The sequence below is a fragment of the Sparassis crispa genome (genome assembly GCF_003851025.1).
Source record: "Sparassis crispa DNA, contig_000005F, whole genome shotgun sequence".
NCBI lineage: Eukaryota > Fungi > Basidiomycota > Agaricomycetes > Polyporales > Sparassidaceae > Sparassis > Sparassis crispa.
This window is the reverse complement of record NW_020939752.1, coordinates 841749-862553: the sequence shown is the minus strand read 5'-3', so window position 1 is coordinate 862553 and position 20805 is coordinate 841749. Positions and strand designations below refer to the sequence as shown.

The 20805-nt window shown below is 48.9% G+C and overlaps 8 protein-coding genes across 8 annotated transcripts; 3 read left to right on the top strand and 5 right to left on the bottom strand.

Moving 5' to 3' along the window:
• Positions 1-316: 316 nt before the first annotated feature.
• Positions 317-766, bottom strand: SCP_0603150 (hypothetical protein; the record flags this gene model as incomplete). Its single annotated transcript, XM_027759449.1, has 1 exon — positions 317-766. The coding sequence occupies one exon, from the start codon at positions 764-766 to the stop codon at positions 317-319; it is 450 nt and encodes a 149-aa protein (XP_027615250.1).
• A 96-nt stretch (positions 767-862) lies between these two features.
• SCP_0603140 (hypothetical protein) lies at positions 863-1360 on the bottom strand (the record flags this gene model as incomplete). The annotated part of the gene is made up of 1 exon (XM_027759448.1): positions 863-1360. The coding sequence occupies one exon, from the start codon at positions 1358-1360 to the stop codon at positions 863-865; it is 498 nt and encodes a 165-aa protein (XP_027615249.1).
• A 472-nt stretch (positions 1361-1832) lies between these two features.
• On the bottom strand, positions 1833-2957 carry SCP_0603130 (hypothetical protein; the record flags this gene model as incomplete). The annotated part of the gene is made up of 1 exon (XM_027759447.1): positions 1833-2957. The coding sequence occupies one exon, from the start codon at positions 2955-2957 to the stop codon at positions 1833-1835; it is 1125 nt and encodes a 374-aa protein (XP_027615248.1).
• Positions 2958-4134: 1177 nt separating this feature from the next.
• On the bottom strand, positions 4135-4957 carry SCP_0603120 (hypothetical protein; the record flags this gene model as incomplete). The annotated part of the gene is made up of 3 exons (XM_027759446.1): positions 4135-4251; positions 4300-4328; positions 4378-4957. The coding sequence occupies 3 exons, from the start codon at positions 4955-4957 to the stop codon at positions 4135-4137; spliced, it is 726 nt and encodes a 241-aa protein (XP_027615247.1).
• A 2810-nt stretch (positions 4958-7767) lies between these two features.
• SCP_0603110 (hypothetical protein) lies at positions 7768-8411 on the bottom strand (the record flags this gene model as incomplete). Its single annotated transcript, XM_027759445.1, has 3 exons — positions 7768-7792; positions 7837-8293; positions 8399-8411. 3 exons carry the CDS (start codon positions 8409-8411, stop codon positions 7768-7770), a joined length of 495 nt encoding a protein of 164 aa, XP_027615246.1.
• Positions 8412-8621: 210 nt separating this feature from the next.
• On the top strand, positions 8622-10160 carry SCP_0603100 (hypothetical protein; the record flags this gene model as incomplete). The annotated part of the gene is made up of 4 exons (XM_027759444.1): positions 8622-8747; positions 8799-9018; positions 9068-9867; positions 9909-10160. 4 exons carry the CDS (start codon positions 8622-8624, stop codon positions 10158-10160), a joined length of 1398 nt encoding a protein of 465 aa, XP_027615245.1.
• A 15-nt stretch (positions 10161-10175) lies between these two features.
• SCP_0603090 (hypothetical protein) lies at positions 10176-10406 on the top strand (the record flags this gene model as incomplete). The annotated part of the gene is made up of 1 exon (XM_027759443.1): positions 10176-10406. The coding sequence occupies one exon, from the start codon at positions 10176-10178 to the stop codon at positions 10404-10406; it is 231 nt and encodes a 76-aa protein (XP_027615244.1).
• A 376-nt stretch (positions 10407-10782) lies between these two features.
• SCP_0603080 (hypothetical protein) lies at positions 10783-20505 on the top strand (the record flags this gene model as incomplete). The annotated part of the gene is made up of 6 exons (XM_027759442.1): positions 10783-11616; positions 11666-11957; positions 12011-12478; positions 12541-12728; positions 15629-16626; positions 16752-20505. The coding sequence occupies 6 exons, from the start codon at positions 10783-10785 to the stop codon at positions 20503-20505; spliced, it is 6534 nt and encodes a 2177-aa protein (XP_027615243.1).
• Positions 20506-20805: the final 300 nt, after the last annotated feature.

Below are 20805 nucleotides of genomic sequence, written 5' to 3'. Positions count from 1 at the left end.
TGTCCAGGAAAAGGATAGATGCGACTTTATGACGGCGCCACACATCTTTCACCATCTGTACCAGAAGGTGTAGGGAATCCGTAGTGGTACGGCCTGGTCTGCCTCCAATGTGTCCGTTTGCTAGTAAGTCATTCAACTCTGCTTCATGTACCAGTGTCTATGTGACGCAGGCGGAAAGAATCTTGCCAACACAGTTTAGGAGAGCGATGGGTCTGTACGCTTTTGCTGCTGTGTAGTCAGGCCGACCTGGCTTGCGGAGCACGACTGTGTCAGAGATCTTCCAACTGCTGGGGTATATCTTCAAAGAGAAGGTCACTCAGAATAGTGGTCCTAAGTAAGGGAGTAAGATGTCGATGCACCGCTTGTATACCTCATTCGGGGTCTTGTCCGGACCCGGTGCCCTGAAGTCTTTGAGCCGTTTAACTACAGCTTCTATTTGGGCATCTGTTGGCGGAGTGAAGAGGAATGCAGGAGGTGGGTAGGTGACATTGGTTGGTGGAGTCGCGGTTATGCCTGGAGGGGGAAAGAAAGTGTCGTAAAGAATTTCGCTCTTACCTTGGTTGTCTGATATCAGCTCTCCGACACCATTCGTCGGCATGAGTGGTGGGATCCAGGTCCTGCCCCCATCTGTAGGGCCAGCTTGGGTGAACTTGTTGATTGTCCAGACTGAGTCGCTATCAGCCGACTCCAGCCAGGCCTCCCAGTGGTCGCGCTTTGCAGTCCTGATCCGGTCCACGTAATGGTTTCGAGCTGAATGGTACTCCATGTGTATCGGGTGACAAGGGTTGGACCTGGCTTTGTAAGAACATTTAGTGAGGTGTCTTACTTGTTTCCACATTGAGCTGAGCTCTCTGGACCACCATCATTTCGTGTAGGGAGTAGGAGTAGACATGGGGACATGAATGTCAATGGTGTATTCCACTGCTTGCATTACCGAAGTCAGGATGGAGTTGAAGTCCTCCACAGACTGGATTTCCCTGGTCGGTGCATGGGCACTGGCAAGCTGTTCTTGCAAAGTGTGATGAAATTCCGGCCAGTCGACATTACGAAAGTTGCGACGTCTCTCGGACTCCTCATGATGTACGGAGACATCGATGGATGTGGAAATGGGAAAGTGGTCCATTTTGGCAGGACAGAGCTCTGGAGTTACATCGCAGGAAGTCAGCCTGCACTCAAGTGAATCTGATCCAAAGACATTATCTGGGCAGGTAAAATTCTTCGTTCTTGAAGCTTGAAGTGTGGGGGTGGCTGCAGGAAGCAGCACCTCCAGGCCAAATGACGCTATTGCATCTAGAAGCGGCTGTGCGAGGGTTAGTGCTTGGTCTGTGAAAAGATGGTGGTTGCGCTCCTCGTCCCACATAGGATGGTGTCAGTTGAAGTCTCCCGCCCAGATGATATGTCCCTGCTGATTGTTGTTAGTGTGGTCTAAGCTAAGACTGCAAGTGCTTCGACTTAGCAGGTGTAGAGTCTGTTGATGCCCTTGGTCATTGTAAACGTTAAATATGTGCAGAGGGCCTATATCCGAGTTGACTGTAATAGCAGTGATGTCAGGGGAGTCAACCTGTAGGTCCCGCCACATGCTAGTCGGGAGTCGGGAGCTGATGAGGATGATAGAGTGAGTGCATGTGTCTGGACATGGGTGTCGTGGGGGGTATACAACTCGCCAGTGAGGAGTGGCACGACTCATATTAGCATGATCTAGGTAGGGTTCTTGGAGGAGGAGAATGTCAAAGTTGCGGACTGATACCGTGTTTAAAAACACGGATTGCACATCTTAAGACTTATTAAGATTCAGTTGGCAAATATGTAAGTTAGATGGGTTAGTATGGGACTCAGGCATAGTCTAGAGATTGTTGGGAGCGGCCGTCATGTGCTGCTTCGGAGGAGCCAGCTTGGTTGAGATGGTCATAGATTAGTGTTTGGTTAGTATCGTGACGACCCTGGGATGCTTGGTATGCTTGCTTCCGCTGAGCTTGCGAGGGTCGTTTGTTGCCATTCTGAAAGTGAAAGGTAACTGGGGGCTCATCGTCTGCCCAGCTTTGTGGATACTTCTGCTTAGCTCGGGACTGCAAAGGTTGGGTGCTAGTCATTGTATGAGCTGGGAATGCAGTTGTGTGGGCCATTGGATGAGCTGGCGTAACCTCGTGTATCTGTTCCCATGAAGTGGGGTCAGCAGTTGGGAAGAAACGGTACTTGCTCTCTGGGAGGTGGTCCATCATCTTCTTCCACTCTTTTAGGAAGATGGGACATAAACGGTCCCAAGTGGCATGCCCCTTCCAGTCTGGGCGATGCGTGGCTTGGCAGTTAGCATAGTCGTAGTTGGTTGGGTCAAGTTCCTGGCAGTCAGCTGTTCTGTGCCCGACAGAGGCACACTTACCGCACGTGTCATGGATGGATTTGCAGTCTGCACTAAAGTCTGGGACTCCTATCTTTTGACATTTGAGGCATCTGCGGGGCTCTGGAATGAGTTTCTGTGCTGAAATGTCAGTTTCTGCGATAATCAGGCCCTTTCTGAGTGCAGAGTTTGCTGATTTTGGGTTAGTGAAACGGATAATGAGGTAGGCTTTACGTTGGCCTTCAGATCGGCGTTCCGGAGGCTTAATCCATTGCGCACTTTTGATGTCACCTGGGTCATAGTTGTTGCGTGATTCAATAATTTGAAGGTAGTGGGGTTCATCGGGGCGACAGGCTATCGGGACAAATTCAGCAATAACGGCATACATACGTGTCTTCAGTTGGCAGTTACCACCACCGAAGTGGTCAAGAAAGGTCTTCATGACGTCGGTAGAACGTAGCCACTTGGCCGACGTCGGGCTGTTCATGTTATATACTACCCCACCATTTCGGAGTTTCTTGCACGAGCAGAAAGCGAAGGAGGGGGAAGCGTCTGATGCCTTGATACCCATCAAGCTGTATGCCATTTCTGCTTTCGTTAGGAGCTCCTCTTCTGTGAGCATAGCTCCGGAGGCATTCTTGGCTGGGGCTCCATCAACGAGGACCTGGCTAGCTAGGATGTCTTCGTGGGCGAGGGTGGATGCATGGCACACCTTTCAGTCATGTTACCTGAACTGAACTCCCATTTACCCTGACATTGTCATGAACTGGACAGCCAGCGGACATCGGCCCATTGTCACCATGTTGACCTTTACCAGCAGTGGGCCCATATTTTTCATGTGTGGGATACTAGCAGTGGGCCCACCCCTAGTGTTCTTCTCCCAGTGCTCGGCCCACTAGTAGGGCATATTACAGTGTTGTAACCATTAAGCAATGGGCCCATCGCCACAGGTAAGAGGGTGGGCCGACGCCAGAGCATGTTACCGCCATCAATGGGTCCACCGCCAAAGTGTGATCAATGAGCAGTGGGCCCATCGCCACGAGTGTAAGGTGAAGTGTTGGCCAACGCCAGAGCATGTTTCTCTGAGCAATGGGCCCACTGCCAGAGTATGATGAAATGAGCAGTGGGCCCATCGCCAAGAGTGTAAGATGACCGATGGGCCCACCGCCAAAGGTCAGAGGGTTGGCCAATGCCGAAGCATGTTATCACCAGCAATCGGCCCATCGCCAAAGCACCCTCAGTGAGGGCCTTACTGCAAGCACCCATGGGATAGATCATCGCCAGGACATGTTTCCGCCAGCAATCGGCCCACCGCCAAAAGCCAGTGGGTTGACGATCACCAGGATATGTCATCGCCACCAATGGGCCCATTGTCACATACAGCCCTGCAGTTTTCAGGTGCATTGGTGGTGATGACGTGCTCTGGTGATTGCCAACCCTCTGACCTTTGGCGGTGGGCCCATCACTTACCAGCACTCATGGCGGAGGGCCAATTTGTGGCGAAAACACGGCTTGGCGATGGCCAACCCTCTGACCCTTGGTGGTGGGCCCTTTGCTGGCGGAGCGATATTCCCATGCAGTGAAGCTCTCACTCAGGTCCTTTGGCGATGGGCCAATTGCTGGCAACAACATGTCTTGGTGATGGCAAGCGCAGTCCGCCCATCTCAAGAGTACACTGGAGGAGTGATGGGCTTTAGAGCTTAGTGATGCAGAAGTGAATGTATCCATTTTGTACTGGTATACGAGCTGTTACATAGCAGTCATATATTGCTAACACCAGAACACTCGAAGAAACTAGTTCAGTTGCTGCGATACGCCTCGCCATGAATGTCCCTCAGAATGTACCCCATTTGGAGCACGGTCGAGCTGGCATTGAGGTTCGCAACATGCATATCCTCAGTGAGGTTAAGCTCACGCTGAAGACGTACAATGCGCTCCCGCAACATGGTGCGACGACGACTAACCGCAAAGCTATCACCTTCATCATCGTCCACTATGAATAAGGTCAACATCAGACTGAATGTTGCCAGGGATGTACTCACTGGAACTGTCTGCCTCTGCTGCGATCTGCGCAAATGATCTACTGAGGCAGGCCACTTGTGAGCCAGAAGCGGCATTCGTCTCTCCAGGGACTGCCATTGGCAGCAGCTGTGTGGTATCTGGGAATAAGCCTGGAACCTGTTCCCAATGGGTGGGATGATGGATCGGCAGCTCATCTAGAAGTGCTGCCAGACTTGGCATCCTGGAAGTAACAGTGACTGGCTCGATGCTGCCTTTCATATAGTGAATGACAGGTGCATCATGGCGGAAATTGCTGTCATTGAAAGTGCGAGCTGGAGAGTGAGAGGGCGCCGATGGCAGAGGCGGTGAACTTAAAACATCGTCCAACAAAGGCCGCCTCTTTGGAGGCAAAGCACTGGGACTATTTAGCCACCGGACCTGGCTATGCACAGGCGTCGCGCCAGGGCTGTCTATCACCAGAGCTCGCTGTCGTCCTGGCATGGCGGGAGGACTATTGTCAAAGTCCAACAGTTTCGGCACTGGTTCCACGTCAAGTGTCTCATCCACCAGCATGCACCTCGCCATCGGCGTACTTGCTTCACTATCGAAGTGGATGGACATACGTGGCGTAGCGTCAAGGGGCTCAGCGACGAGCGATCATCGAGGGAGTGGTGAGGTATCAGGAGTGCGAAAGTCGAAAGTGTGAGCCACTTCAGGGTACCTCCTATCCCTGGCTCTTAGCCTCAATATAATCTACTGTTTGTTGTGGCTAAGAGCCCCTCAGGGGGTGGTCTGACCATGAGATTTGTGGATGGCCCACTGGCCTTGTGGAATATTCCACAGTTGAGGAGGTCCTGATATGGAAGCTACTTATTAGTACTATCTGAAGTGACTCATGGGCTTTAGATCTTCCCTGTTATATAGGTTCTCCCATGGACCTCCCTTGTATTATTACTAGTCAAAGGGTGCCAGGGGGTATTTTGGACCTCCTGTAGTCTGGTATTTTTCACTTTCTGGCTTATAGCTTATTATATGATAGATACTTTGCTCCTTGATTTCTTCTTACTATGCATGCTAAACCTATATTTCTAAGGCTGTAAATGTATATTGAGCATTTCACAAATGTAAACTGGCATTTGATTATGATATATAAGTGTCTTTCTAAGTATGTTGAGACATCTTGCTAGAGTATATCTTTCAAGTATGTAGAGTTACAGTTCTTCTAAATGTCATTCCAGACCTTCTTGAACAACTGACTTGTCAATGCAGGAATAAATTATATATTTTGTACTATATCATATAATAGAAGCTGCTATCATAGACTACCAGATCTTCTGCCTGATAGAGAATGAACTTTTCAAGATCTCTACTAGTGTGATGGACCTCCTGTCTGACAGAGAATGGACTTTTCAAGATCTTTCTTTAGTATGATGGACCTCCCATCGCATACAGAATGGGCCTCCCAAGATTCTGATTTTACTTAATGTATCTCCCATTTTACAGAAAATGGACCTCCTAAGGCCTCTATTTTCAACTGTGGACCTCCTGTACCATATAAAATGGACCTTCCAAGGTTCTAATTTTGTGCAATGAACCTCCCAAAATACTACTTCAGGATGTCTAAGGTCTCTAGCAGTCATATTATATTTTTAAATTCGCCTATCCTACAGAGAATGGACCTCCTAAAACCTCTATTTTAAACTGTGGACCTCCTGTATCATATAAAATGGACCTCCTAAGATCCTAATTTTGTGCAATGGACCTCCCAAAATATACTTCAGGATGTTTAAGGTCTCTAGTAAAGAGAGAAGCAAGGCATTTAGTCCAACAGTCTATACAACTATCTGTACCAAAGAACATTTCTTTACATGATGCAATAATGAGACATTTCTGTATATTAATGGGACATCCCTGTATATTAATGGAACATCCTGTTAGATTCGAATATTGGGAGAACTATAGATCTGTCCTATTATCCTCTTTGGAAGAGAATGTTGTGCAGTGAATGCATCTGCTGTAAGTACAACTTTTTCAGACTGTTGGACTAAATACCTTGCTTCTCTCTTTACTACATTCTTATAGGCAGAATCTTATCTTTTCTACTAGTATATAGACACACTGGGTTACATTGTCTCTTAACTCAGTTAATGAAAGTTATAGAATGTTCACATCAGATGCTATATAATAAATGTTATATGAGGTTAGCTTAGGCATTATAGCAGAAAGTGTCAAATATCTTTTAAGATGCGATAACAAGCACTATTATTTGGCCTGTTTCAGTTAATGTATAACCTAATAAACTTGCTGTACATACTAGTAACAGCAATATAGTATTTCTAAAAATATGGGTGAATTTAGAAATTTAGGGTGATTGCTAGAGACCTTAAACATCCTGAAGTATATTTTGGGACGTCCATTGTACAAAATTAGGATCTTAGGAGGTCCATTTTATATGATACAGGAGGTCCACAGTTTAAAATAGAGGTTTTAGGAGGTCCATTCTCTGTAGGATAGGCGAATTTAAAAATATAATATGACTGCTAGAGACCTTAGACATCCTGAAGTAGTATTTTGGGAGGTTCATTGCACAAAATTAGAACCTTGGAAGGTCCATTTTATATGGTACAGGAGGTCCACAGTTGAAAATAGAGGCCTTAGGAGGTCCATTTTCTGTAAAATGGGAGATACATTAAGTAAAATCAGAATCTTGGGAGGCCCATTCTGTATGCGATGGGAGGTCCATCATACTAAAGAAAGATCTTGAAAAGTCCATTCTCTGTCAGACAGGAGGTCCATCACACTAGTAGAGATCTTGAAAAGTTCATTCTCTATCAGGCAGAAGATCTGGTAGTCTATGATAGCAGCTTCTATTATATGATATAGTACAAAATATATAATTTATTCCTGCATTGACAAGTCAGTTGTTCAAGAAGGTCTGGAATGACATTTAGAAGAACTGTAACTCTACATACTTGAAAGATATACTCTAGCAAGATGTCTCAACATACTTAGAAAGACACTTATATATCATAATCAAATGCCAGTTTACATTTGTGAAATGCTCAATATACATTTACAGCCTTAGAAATATAGGTTTAGCATGCATAGTAAGAAGAAATCAAGGAGCAAAGTATCTATCATATAATAAGCTATAAGCCAGAAAGTGAAAAATACCAGACTACAGGAGGTCCAAAATACCCCCTGGCACCCTTTGACTAGTAATAATACAAGGGAGGTCCATGGGAGAACCTATGTAACAGGGAAGATCTAAAGCCCATGAGTCACTTCAGATAGTACTAATAAGTAGCTTCCATATCAGGACCTCCTCAACTGTGGAATATTCCACAAGGCCAGTGGGCCATCCACAAATCCCATGGTCAGACCACCCCTGAGGGGCTCTTAGCCACAACAAACAGTAGATTATATTGAGGCTAAGAGCCAGGGATAGGAGGTACCCTGAAGTGGTGTGAGCTGGTGGAGGAAGGGGAGTAGCTTCCAACAGGGCACGTCGAGGGATTGGCGAGATGCCAGGAGTGTCGAAGTTGAACATTCCACCGGGTGCAGTGGGGGTGGAATCTGAGATGAGTGCACGCCTATGGATTGGCGAAGTGCCGCAACTTCCCTCCACAGGCGCCACAGATCCAGATGACACCTGTACCTTTGGTGAGGCGTGGCGGTGGAGATGCTCATATGGCGAGTTGGATGGCGCAAATGGAGCCGCCACGGATGGGGTAGTGTGGCGGGGCACGAAGGGTGTCTGAGAAGCAGAGTGAAGAGGCAAGGAGATCTGGGCAGATCCAGGAGAGTCAAGGAGATCCGAAATGAGTGGACGACGGGGCTCAACGATACTATCCTCCTCATCCAACTTGCCCATCGTAATGTCCAGCGTGTCAGGAGGTTCCGCGTCACTGGCCATGGCAGGTAGATTGTGGCGAGCAGACAAGTCTTCGATCAGTCCTGGATCGCGGGAGATCAGTTATAGAAAAAGGATTGATATGACATAGAAAGGTCAGATAACGTCACAAAGGAGTCAGATTCCACAAGGAGAGCAATAGAACTTACTGTTGGGAGCCATGAGAACTTGCAGCAGGTCACACTGACCTTGAGAGACTTGAGAAATCGCACAAGTTCAGCAATCACGTGCAAAGCACGTGGTCGCGTGGCGTGTGAAGTTGAACTTGGTGCAGATCACGTCTGCCAGCTCATAGTGTTGTCTGCTCTGCCTCCGCTGTACTGCAACCTCTGCTTTTGAAACACCCTCACGCTTTCTTCTGCCAAGCTCACCATGCCTCTGGATATCGACCCCAACTATGTTCTGCAGGCCGCGCGACTGATGGCCATTGTTGCAGCGGCACCTCGCCAGGACGATCCTTGCTATCCGGACTGGGAGACGAGGATTTACCTCGAAGTGGTAAGTCATCGGTCGAAGGTCTGGCATGCACTCACCGAATATGCCACACAGAGTTGGCTTGAAAAGACTTTCCCGGAGCCCTTGAAGTCGTTGAGGATGCCTGGGATCGTCATCAGCGCGTTGCTGGAATTCACCTGGGCATACCAGCAGAAGGCTCTGGTGTGGCTGGACCACATATCAAACAATGACGAGAGGATATACAAGAGGTACCCTCTGGCTGTGCGCGAGTATGGGGAGTGTGAGGACCTGGGAAGGCAGTGGTGGACTGAAGGTGAGTAACAAGCGTTGTGAGGTGTCGAGTGACAAACTGACTGCACCAGATCCATATTGCAAGCTGCCACCGATGAAGAGTATGCCAGCGGCTGGCTCGGGCAATGTGCCAGCCGATGACGACACCCAGGGACGTGGTGCGGAGGACCTGGGGACCGGGGACCTCGTCACCAAGGGCAAAGGCAAGGAGAGAGCTGACAAGGATGCCGGGACAGGCATGGTGGGTGAGCGTATGGTCCACGTGGAGGCAGTGGAGGACAAGGAAAAGGGAAAGAGCAAGGAGAAGGCACAGGGTAAGGTGGTGCATGCGATGAGCGAGGAAGGGGAGAGGGAGAGGGAGAGGGAGAGGGAGAGGGAGAGGGAGAGGGAGAGGGAGAGGGAGGGAGGGAGAGGGAGAGGGGAGAGGGAGAGGGAGAGGGAGAGGGAGAGGGAGAGGGAGAGGGAGAGGGAGAGGGAGAGGGAGAGGGAGAGGGAGAGGGAGAGGGAGAGGGAGAGGGAGAGGGAGAGGGAGAGGGAGAGGGAGAGGGAGAGGGAGAGGGAGAGGGAGAGGGAGAGGGAGAGGGAGAGGGAGAGGGAGAGGGAGAGGGAGAGGGAGAGGGAGAGGGAGAGGGAGAGGGAGAGGGAGAGGGAGAGGGAGAGGGAGAGGGAGAGGGAGAGGGAGAGGGAGAGGGAGAGGGAGAGGGAGAGGGAGAGGGAGAGGGAGAGGGAGAGGGAGAGGGAGAGGGAGAGGGAGAGGGAGAGGGAGAGGGAGAGGGAGAGGGAGAGGGAGAGGGAGAGGAAGAGGGAGAGGGAGAGGGAGAGGGAGAGGAGCCGGAGGATGATGATGACGATGATACCGACAATGATGATGGTGATGAGGACAACGATGCCACCAAAGATGACAACGATGAGATGGCGGAAGACGTGCTGGGTGCAGGCCAGCCTGAACCCATCGAGGTCGATGCGGTGTCGCCCCCTCCACCAATGGCCAGACCAATATTGATCTCGCCAGCTGCCCCACCACTCCGAAAGCGCAAGGCGGTCATCACGGAGTTGAGTGAGGAGAGTGAGAATGAGGAGGCGGCTCTAAAGGTGAAGCGGATAAAGCTGATCAAGGTCGCAAAGGAGAAAGGCGAGGCCCCGACTACCTCTGCTCGAGTGTAGCGTGCCCAGAACAGGATGGTGCAGACCGAGGTTAAGGGCTCAAAGGTGAGCACGAAGAGCGGGAAGAGGAAGGCGAAGGAGTCGAGCGATGAAGAGGAAGTACTGACCATCAAGCCGCCAAAGAAGAAGCGCGTGACGAAGGAATACAAGAGCAAGGAGTTCATCGAAAGCGAAGATGAGACTCCGGCGCCGCCTTCCAATCTACCCGCCAAGCAGGGGACTCTAATGCCGGTGTTGCAAAGATGAACGCCCCTGCCAAACCTGTCAAACAGACAACGAGGATGACGACATCACCTCATGTCGCACGAAGGCGAAGGCGACGGCGTCACAGAAGGACATGTGGAAAAAGACGTCCACCCGTGTGACTGACTTTATGTGGGCACATGCAATGGATTCGGTGAGTAACAATCTTGTGAGAAATTGACCTGTGCTAATGTTCCTGCAGCTCGTCCCTTGCACCAGCTGCAAGGAGAAAGAGTGGCCATGCAAGCTCAACACCGCCAACTTCGGTCGGTGCCTCGAATGTGCAGCATGAGGCATCAGTTGCAGCATTGCACTGAGGAACAGGGATGGCGTGCCCCTGCGAGGAAACTCACACACCGCACAGCGTGAGTTCCAAGAGATGTGCGCAGCCCTGGTGTTAGAGCGCAAGCCGCTGCCGACGTCGCCACCTCCATACGACATCCACGTCGACTCCGATGAGCCTGATGGTGCAGAACCACTGGTCATGGGAGCGTCGAAGCGCAAGCCGCTGAAGAAGACCAAGACGCGCAATGCTGTGGCATCCAGCTCCAAGGTCAAGGGTGGCGAGGAGGTCGAGGCGACGAAGCAGAAGGTGACCGTCACACCTGATGAAGCCAATGCTGAAGGTGAGGCCTCGGTGGAGAAATTGTCGAAGTCCAAGCGCGCCACCAAGTCCGCCACTGCCACTGGAGCCGTGGCTCCCTCAAACTCTGGTGAGGTCGCCAACTCTGGTGAGGTCTCCAAGTCTGGCGCGCCTGCCAAGTCTGGTGCGGTCACCAAACCTGGCGAAGGTAAGAAGTCAGGACCCAAGCCAAAGCCGGTGAGGAGCCAAAACTCAGGTGCACAAGATGGTGGCGAGGTCACCAGGACCTCAGTACGTGAGGCGGATGAGGTCCCGCCTGCCAAGTCTGTTGCGAAGGAGGGCGGGCAGATGACAAGGGTGGCGATGGGAGGTCGCTCGGGCCCAATGGTGCCCGTGATCACCAGGAAGGCGAAGGCGAGTGCTCCGAAGGCAGCAGCCAAGATGCCTCTGGCGGAAGGCGATGACATAAAGGAAGTCGCCAGGCTGGCAATGGAGGCGGTGCAGGCTATGGCCTTCCAAACAGGGCCAGCTGCTCCGCTGCAAGCTAGCAGCAGCAAGCGCATGCTGACACCAGTCGCCAATGAACCAGAGGATGCGCCAGAGTATCAGGCAGAGGTGGTGGAGGATGAGGTAAGCAGGACATCTTGTCGCAGCTGGAGTCGATGTAACCATGAAACAGCGCGTGTCCTTGGAGCGGCCACATGACGATTGGCGGCATTCACTGCTGATGCCCCACGAGACGAGCGCAGGAGCTGCCGAGGTGGCACAGGAGGTGACGCCCTCCCTGGAGATATCCAAGGTGTCGAAGGGAGCGAAGTCCTCCGCATTGGCGAAGGCGGGACACGTCGATGAAGGGCGAAGGCCAGCAAAGAAGGGCACCACACTGGACCGTAAGGCAGCAAAGAAGGAGGCGGAGGCGAAAAGGAATGCGAAGGCGAATCACCTCAGAGCAGTGCCTCCAACCAGCAAGGGTGAGTGCACCCGCCACAGAGTCGAATCCATGCAGCGCTGACCTGGGATACAGCACCCCACTTGCGTAATGTCCAGCGAGTGTCTACAGGAAGTCTCGCTCCGTTGAACGAAGGCGACACCCCCAGTGGGGAAGAAACCTCACAGTCATCCAACGATGACTGCGCAAATTGTGCCGAGTTGCGACAGGAGTTCCTGGCACACAAGGACGGGATGGAAGTCCAATTCCAGGAGAGGATGGCGGACCTCAACACCGTCAAGGTGGAGATCACAGCGGTGCTCCAGCAAATCAACCCACCATCCACGCTTCAAGAAAATGCCCAGAGCATTTGCGAAGAGGTCAAGTTGGCCATGGAGGAGTTTTGCAGGCCAGTCACCATCGAGCTACAGGAGAGCGTGAAGTTGGCAGTGGCGGACCTCATCACCAAGCGACATTGCCTGCCAGAGCTCAAGGAGAAGGTCAACAGGTTGGAGCAAGGCGCGAACCAGACAGTGAGCCAGGCGGACGTCGAGAAGCTGCAGGGTGAATTGGCCGACCTCCGTCATTCGACAGCATGGAGAAGGAGCTCAGGTCTTCGGCGGCAGAGGCGATCGCTCAAGCGAGCAAGCTGGAGATGGAATTGGTGCTCGCCAAAGAGGATTCGATGGCGGTGGCGACGTCCACTTTGGATGAAGTGAAGAAGGTGGGGAAGGAGGTGGTGATGGCGAGAGAGGAAACCTCGCTGGTGGCGAAGTCTTTGGATGCATTCCAAGAGAAGGTCGACTCTGCCATGGTCTTTACTGCCTTTCGCCCAGATAGCCACAATGTGTAGTCATTAGAGTATTGATATACATGCTTTTTAACCTAGCATGGAATCTCCATGCACTCGATTCACTACCGCCACTCCAAGTCAACTGAATGCCTGCTGAAGTTCTTGCCCACTCCCCTCGCCATCGCCACCATCTCCATGGCTTTACCTATGTAGATCTATGGGTCACATTATAGAAGGCGAAACAATGTGGAAGCCTACGAGTCTACTTTGAACTGGAGTTATATTGTCAAGGTCTGGTGCCGCCACTGCAGGTCTTGCGACCTGCGCCAACTTGGCCACTCTTTTTCACTTTGGCGGCTGCTTTCCCCAGATGCACCGGCTTCAGCTTGGTTTCTCCCTTGTCCTTGACCTCCAGGGTCTGAGGCAGAGCTCGTCTTCGCTTTGTGGGAGGCTTGTCACCATCATCCGAGTCCTCGGCCCTCGCATTCTTCTTCCTCAGTGAGGCCACTACCAACTCGTCCCAAGTACCATGTCCACGCTTCCGAGGTTACGATTCCTGAGGTACGAAGAGAATCGTTCTTATAAGCAGTGGGCCTTTGGAGGCTGAGGTGAACCGTGATGCACTTTTCCCCAAACTGTGGGAAAATCTCAGAGATAGAACTTAGCTACAAACATTCTAATGGCTCTTCTTGCCCAACTACAAGTTGAGTATAGATGAACATTCAAAACTGTTGTATTGAAAACCGGTGCGACTTGTACAAATAACCATCAACAGATGCATGGCTGCAGCACTTTAGATTAGATAATAGATAACAGCTCTGTCTCAGGGAACATGAAAATTATATTTTATGCAGTGTTGTACTGTGTTTAATGCATTGTAACCATCATTATTGAATTAAAACCGAAAAAGAGACCTAAGTAGCACTAGAAGACCTGCTTAGTCAGTTTCCTAATTTGGAAACTGACTTACTAAAGGTACCCATGATTATCTGGACCATGCCTCTAATTTTTCCGCTTTTTTCTGTCTTTTTTTTGAGATTTCTAACCTTAAAATACACTTGCCCAAATCCGGAAAGTCAGAAGCCTTTGAAGTTACAATTCTTGAGAAACAAAGAGAATCATTCTTACAAGTGATGGGACATTGAGGGCTAAAAAGGTTGGCTAGTATATGTGTGTAATGACTATATAATATTATAAAAGTGTAATTAGTATAAGTTTTAAGAACCTTACCATGCCTGATGATATATCTAATTATCTTTACTAGATGATGTAGTATCCTATATAACAGCCTACTTCAAAAAATGACACTGAAAAATGTTACCAACATGCCTATACGAATCACTACACAAAAGGTTACCAACATGCCTATAAAAATCACTACAAAAAATGACACTAGAAACTGTTATAAATATGTTTGTAAGAATCACTACAAAAAATGTTACCAATGTGCCTATAAGAACCACTACAAAAAATGACCCTAGAAAGTGTTACAAATGTGCCTATAAGAACCACTACAAAAAATGACACTAGAAGCTATTACAAATGTGTTTATAAGAATCACTACAAAAAATGACCCTAGAAACTGTTACAAATGTATTTATAAGAATCATTACAAAAAATGACGCTGAAAACTGTTACAGATGTGTTTATGTTACAACGCTCCTCACTTGTGGCGCATCTTTTCTTTTCCTTTTCCTTGTTCCCTTTACGTTACCAGACCACGTGACTCATCGGAGTGCAACCTCCGATTCTTTACCCAGATGTCCAGAACCCCTAGTCTAGGGTTACACCAGATCCAACTCCGGACCTTCTTCTTATCGCGCATGCAAGACGTGCATGTACGCCTCATCTTTACCTCGTTCTGATACATGACTCGTTATCCCCATTAGTACTGATTATCTCTCATGATCTTACTCAGCTTTCTCATACATATTACTTCCTCGCTGTTACCTTGCCCAGATATCGTTTCACCTTATCTAGCCAATGAACGATCTCGCATTACTGCGTAGTACTGCGGATACCTTTTGTATAAGTAGACGACCTTGTCGAGCTGGATCCCCATCTCGACCTGGTTACCATTAAACCAGCTTTTCACTTGCCTTTGACTGAGATCGACCGTTGGTAGCAGACAGCTACTGCGAGTCATAAGAACGAACTCTGATCGACCTTCAGTGCGAGGACATCGCCAGAAGTGTCTCTTGAACGGACTTGTGTCTTAGACTAAGACCTTGTCTCGTGACGACTCGACTTGACGCTCGTGTTTCGCTGTCGCGTAACATTAGGTCGAGATCTTATTACTCTCTGTGACTTCCTAAAGTCTAACAACGAACTACCGACCGGACCGAACCTTGAAGACTGAATGATACACCCGATTCGATTGCTAAAGCACCGTTTGCAATTACTCTGTAATCGAGGTAGCTGAAGGGATAGACTGATCACTCATCTTCGGAGAGGGGTCTGTCCGAGAGACCAATAGGCCGAGGAGGCTGAGATAATCACTCAAGCAATCAGCAAATAGGTGTATCAGTTTGAAGGCAGAAGACACTCTACGGGCTTGTTAGCCGACGACGAACGAACCCACTTAGTTAAGGACGGTGTGCAGTCTACGTGTAGACGTAGGTCACACAGGAGAATTTATCCATGCTGGATTTGAACTTTATCAACCCGACTGCTCTTCCCAAGCAATACATCGATCTCCTCCCATCTCATGCAGAGTGGGATGCACAGAGGAACGTACATGTTTTAAACCGACAACCTTTACTCATCAGACCAGATCAACACATTGATCACCCAAGTGGTGACTACGAAGCAGGCCTACCCCATAACGTTGGAGGGCTCGTACTATCACACATCGCAGAAGCGGCATACCTATCTCTTATCCAGGAGAAAGACCAGACGCCCCTTGGAACCTCCCTGTCCAGGATCCCGTACCTCAACCGACTCTTGCACCAATCGTACCCGATTACATACCACCGATGGCTACAGTTACCATGGATGAAGGACGTCACCATGTTAGCCAGAAGGAACTTGGTTTTAGAAAACCCGAGATCTTCAACGGTTCAGACCGTTCGAAGCTTAGGGAATTTATAAACCAATGCAAGAATTACATGGCCGGAAATAGCCATGTCTACCAGGAGGACAATCAGAAGATCGCATTCATGCTATCGCACATGCAAGGAGGAACAGCAGGATCATGGGCACAGAGCTTCATAGAAACGGAACTCACCAATGACAACTTCCTTTCTTATGGGAGTTGGAGAGACTTCATTGTGAGTGTGAACAAAGCATTTGGCGATGAAAATATTGAAGAAACCGCTCGTACCTTGCTGCGTAACATCAAGCAAGGAACTCGTACTGCGGACGACTACATTGCCGAATTCCGATCGCTTGAATCCAAGGCGAAACTAGAAGATGCCGGAAATATCGAGTATTTCAAGTGGGGGCTTAACGACCCACTCCGACAAAGGATATATGGGATGGAAAGCATGCCCAAGACACTTGACAAGTGGTATGAATACACCTCGCGGTTTGACAACCAATGGAGATCTGCTCAGATCTTCAAGCGAGGAGCCACTACGATAACACAAGGAAAAGGCCGACCTGTCCATCATCCCTACTACTCGGCTTCTGCAAAGGATCCAAACGCGATGAATGTTGACTGTGTCAATATCTCGCGCTTATCCCCGGACGAGCGACAGAAGAGAATGAAAGAAGGATTATGTTTCCTATGCGGAAAGAAGGGCCATATAGCCAACGACAGACAATTCCACCCCCAGTCTGGAAGTTTCACCCATGCTAGAATGATACAGCCTGGGTTGGACACAGACACGATCACATGGATCAAGAAGATGCGAGAAGACCTCGCACAGAAGAAGGAGACGTCGAAGGAAGAAACCAGAGAGAAACAGATCGCCTATGTGTGAAACGTCTTCAACGACATGACTGATGAAGAACGAACCCAATTGGGTTTTTGAGACGACGGCCACTAGTAATGCATGGACCGTCGCATCTTACCGTATCTCCCCTCATTATTTGTAACACTAGCGGAAATTCAATCACTGTGAATATTTCGTTGGGAGAAAAGGAAGACGTTACAACAGAAGCCTTGATCGATTCCGGTGCAGCCGAAACGTTCATGAACATTCATTTTGCGGAAGAAAACGATTTCATCAAATGGGAATTACCGAAACCGATTAAAGTCATGAATGCAGATGGCACACCAAATCAAATGGGTACCATTACTCATTGTACCTGGAAGATGATGAAAATTGGAGGAAGGAAGACACTTACTCGCTTCCTCTTGACCGGCATTGGCAAAGAAAACATACTTCTCGGCATGCCGTGGCTTAAACACCTCAATCTGATGATCAACTGGGAAACCGGTGACTTTTGGTTTGGTAAAGACGCCAAATGGCCACCAAAACCCACCGTCGAAGATGCACCAGATGAAGAAGTTTCGATTTTCAAGGAAGATGAACTCCCAGAGTTAATCAACACCAGAACTTCCCCTACCTCGTTTGGGCGTTCGGAATCTATCAGAGAAATCATGGCCGATAACACTGAGCGTGGCGAGTTACCCGCAGTGCGGAATGATATCGAACCAGACGACCCACCATTAGAATCCTCTATGGATCAATTTGATGACGACGATTTAGTTATCTCCTATATTGCAGAAGAACCAGTTATTGAAATATTTGAACCCATCAGGAAGGAGTCACCTTTGACGAATGAAGAGACTGAAACTGCAGTCTTCACCATACGAAGAGGCCCCGCCATTGGAAGAATCACACACAGTACTCAATCCCCATTATTCTGTAATGCACAGAATACGGTCTTTTACAAACCATCTGGTAAATCACAAGAATTGGCACAACAGGCACACAAGGAAGCATCAGCTGTAGACAAACCCAAAACCGTCAAGGAGTTGGTCCCCAACTACCTCCATGATTTGAAGTCCGTCTTTGAAAAGAAAGCGGCTGAACGCTTTCCAGAAACCAGGCCTTGGGACCACGCCATTGACTTGAAACCCGATTTTATTCCACGCGACTGTAAAGTCTATCCATTATCGCTCAAAGAACAAGGAGTGATGGATGACTTCCTGGAAGAAAATCTGCAAAAAGGATACATCCGACCATCGAAATCTCCCATGGCTTCACCATTTTTCTTCGTAGGAAAGAAAGACAGAGCACTACATCCCTGTCAGGATTACCGATACCTGAATGAAGGGACGGTGAAGAACGCCTACCCTCTTCCGCTCATCTCTGACCTTATGGATCAATTCAAAGGCGCATCGATCTTTACGAAAATGGATTTATGCTCCGGATATAACAATGTCAGAATCAAAGATGGTGACCAATGGAAGGGCGCATTTAAGACAAATCGCGGACTTTTCGAACCTATGGTCATGTTCTTTGGACTCTGCAACTCCCCGGCGACTTTCCAAATGATGATGAATGCACTCTTCAAGGACATGATCGATGAGGGATGGATAGTCATTTACATGGATGATATCCTCATCTTCTCAAATGATTTGGAAGAACATCACGTTCGAACCCGATGCGTACTCCAACGACTCAAAGACAACGACTTATTCCTTAAACCGGAAAAGTGTTTCTTTGACGTTAAAGAAGTCGAATTCCTAGGCATGATCATTCGAGAAAATTACATTGGCATGGACCCTATCAAACTTAAAGGAATTGCAGAATGGCCTGAACCAAGCACGGTAAAAGGTGTTCGCTCTTTCCTAGGGTTTGGAAACTTCTATCGGAAGTTTATTGCCAACTTCTCGGATATTGCCAAACCATTGACGAATCTTACGTGCACTGCCGCTGGATCTTCACCTTTTGAATGGACGACAGAATGTCAGACAGCTTTCGACACATTGAAGCAACGATTCAGTACCGCCCCAGTACTGTTACTGCCTGACAAGGCAAAACCCTTTATTGTTGAATCCAACGCTTCAAAGTTTGCTATGGGTGCAGTTTTACGCCAAGCCGACATCAATGGAGACCTCCATCCTTGTGCCTACATTTCACAGACGCTCAATCCAGCTGAACGGAACTACGAAATCTACGACTGCGAACTCCTCAGAATTATTCGAGCCCTCACTGAATGGCACCATTATCTTGAAGGCTCTCCCCATCCCGTCGAAGTTCGCAGTGATCACAAGAACCTCACGTACTTCTGTACAGCTCAGAAGTTAAACCGCCGACAAGCACGATGGAGTCTCAAATTATCACAATTTGATCTTCACCTCATCCATGTCCCTGGCACTCAGATGATCCAATCTGATGCGCTATCTCGTCGTAACGGACTCGATGACAGTGAAAGTGACAACGAAGATCGCATTCTTTTACCCAACGCACTATTCATGCGATCCATTTCCCCAACACTATTCGATGAAATCAGGAATCACGCAGCAAAAGACCTCATTGTTCACGAAGCCCTCGAAGCGATTGCGCACAAAGGGCCATTCCCCATGAAATCATCGCTTTCCGACTGGGAAGTCCGCGATGGTGTCATCCTCTACAAGGGAAAGATCTACGTTCCACCATCCGAAACTCTTCGTCGTGACCTCGTTCGACTACATCACGACTCCCCTGCCATGGGTCACCCTGGAAAGTTCAATACTCTTGAACTGTTACGTCGTGAATTCTGGTGGCCCGGCATGTATACATTTGTCTACAATTATGTTGAAGGCTGTGCCGCCTGTCAAAAAATGAAACCGAATACTCATCCAACTCGTATTCCTTTGGAACCAATTCCCGCCGACCCACACGCATTACCATTTTCCTGTTGCACCACCGATTTTATTACCGACCTCCCCGTTTCCAACGGTTTTGATTCAATTATGGTCATAGTAGACCATGACCTTACGAAGGGGGTGATTCTTACGCCCTGCCTCAAAACGATCACAGCCGAAGGAACAGCCAAGATTTTTCATGACAAAGTATACTCGCGATTTGGATTACCCGACCGAATCATCTCGGATAGACGACCTCAATATGCATCCAAGGTCTTCCAAGAGTTAAATCGACTACTCCAGATCAGATCATCAATGAGCACAGCTTATCACCCTCAGACAGATGGAGAAACAGAGCGAGTCAACCAGGAGCTGGAAATCTATCTTCGACTCTATTGCGGAAACAACCCTGAAACATGGGCCGACCGCCTGCCAGACCTCGAGTTTTGTCATAACACAAGGGAACACTCAGCACGGAAGATGAGCCCATTCCGCATCATGATGGGATACGAACCACGTGGACTCCCTTCCATATTCCCGACCACGAACATTCCATCGGTTGAATCCAGGCTTGACATGTTGCAGAAGATAAGACTAGAAGCACTAGCCATGCACGAGTTAGCCCGACAACAGATGGCGGACCGAGTCAGACAAGGATCGCCGAAGTTTGCATTAGGACAGAAGGTCTGGCTAGACTCGAGGAACCTAAAGGTCAATTACGCCTCGTGCAAGATAGCACCAAAGCGTGAGGGGCCATTCGAAATTGTCGAAGTCATCGGACCAGCCAACTATCGTCTCAAACTCCCGAAGACCTGGCGAGTTCATTCCGTATTCCACGCCGCCCTTCTATCTCCTTATCGCGAAAACGACATACATGGTCCGAATTACGTGAACCCACCACCTGATGTCATTGATAACGAAGAAGAGTATGAAGTCGAAGCCATCCTGAATCACAAGATGTACCGAGGTCATCTGAGGTACTTAGTCAAGTGGAAAGGATACTCTTCAGCACAAAACTCGTGGGAACCTACCCACAATTTACAGAATGCCAAGTGAATCCTCAATGCATATAAAAGGACCAGGGGAATCCAGTAGAGGAGAAGAAACCCGGAATGACTACCACGACGGTTTTCCTCATCATCTTCCTAATCGTCCTCCACTGCACAACCCTCACTTTTCTTTGGATCGTCCACCGAATCCTTATCAGACAACTTGTCGAACACACACTCTTCACACGAGACAGCCCACACGCTAACGGCTGGGGTGATCAGAACGATGCCTGGAACTGATCAGGCAGCTCTTATCTCTGTGGGAATACTCTTTATCGTCCAATGGATTTTCATCTATTTGATTATT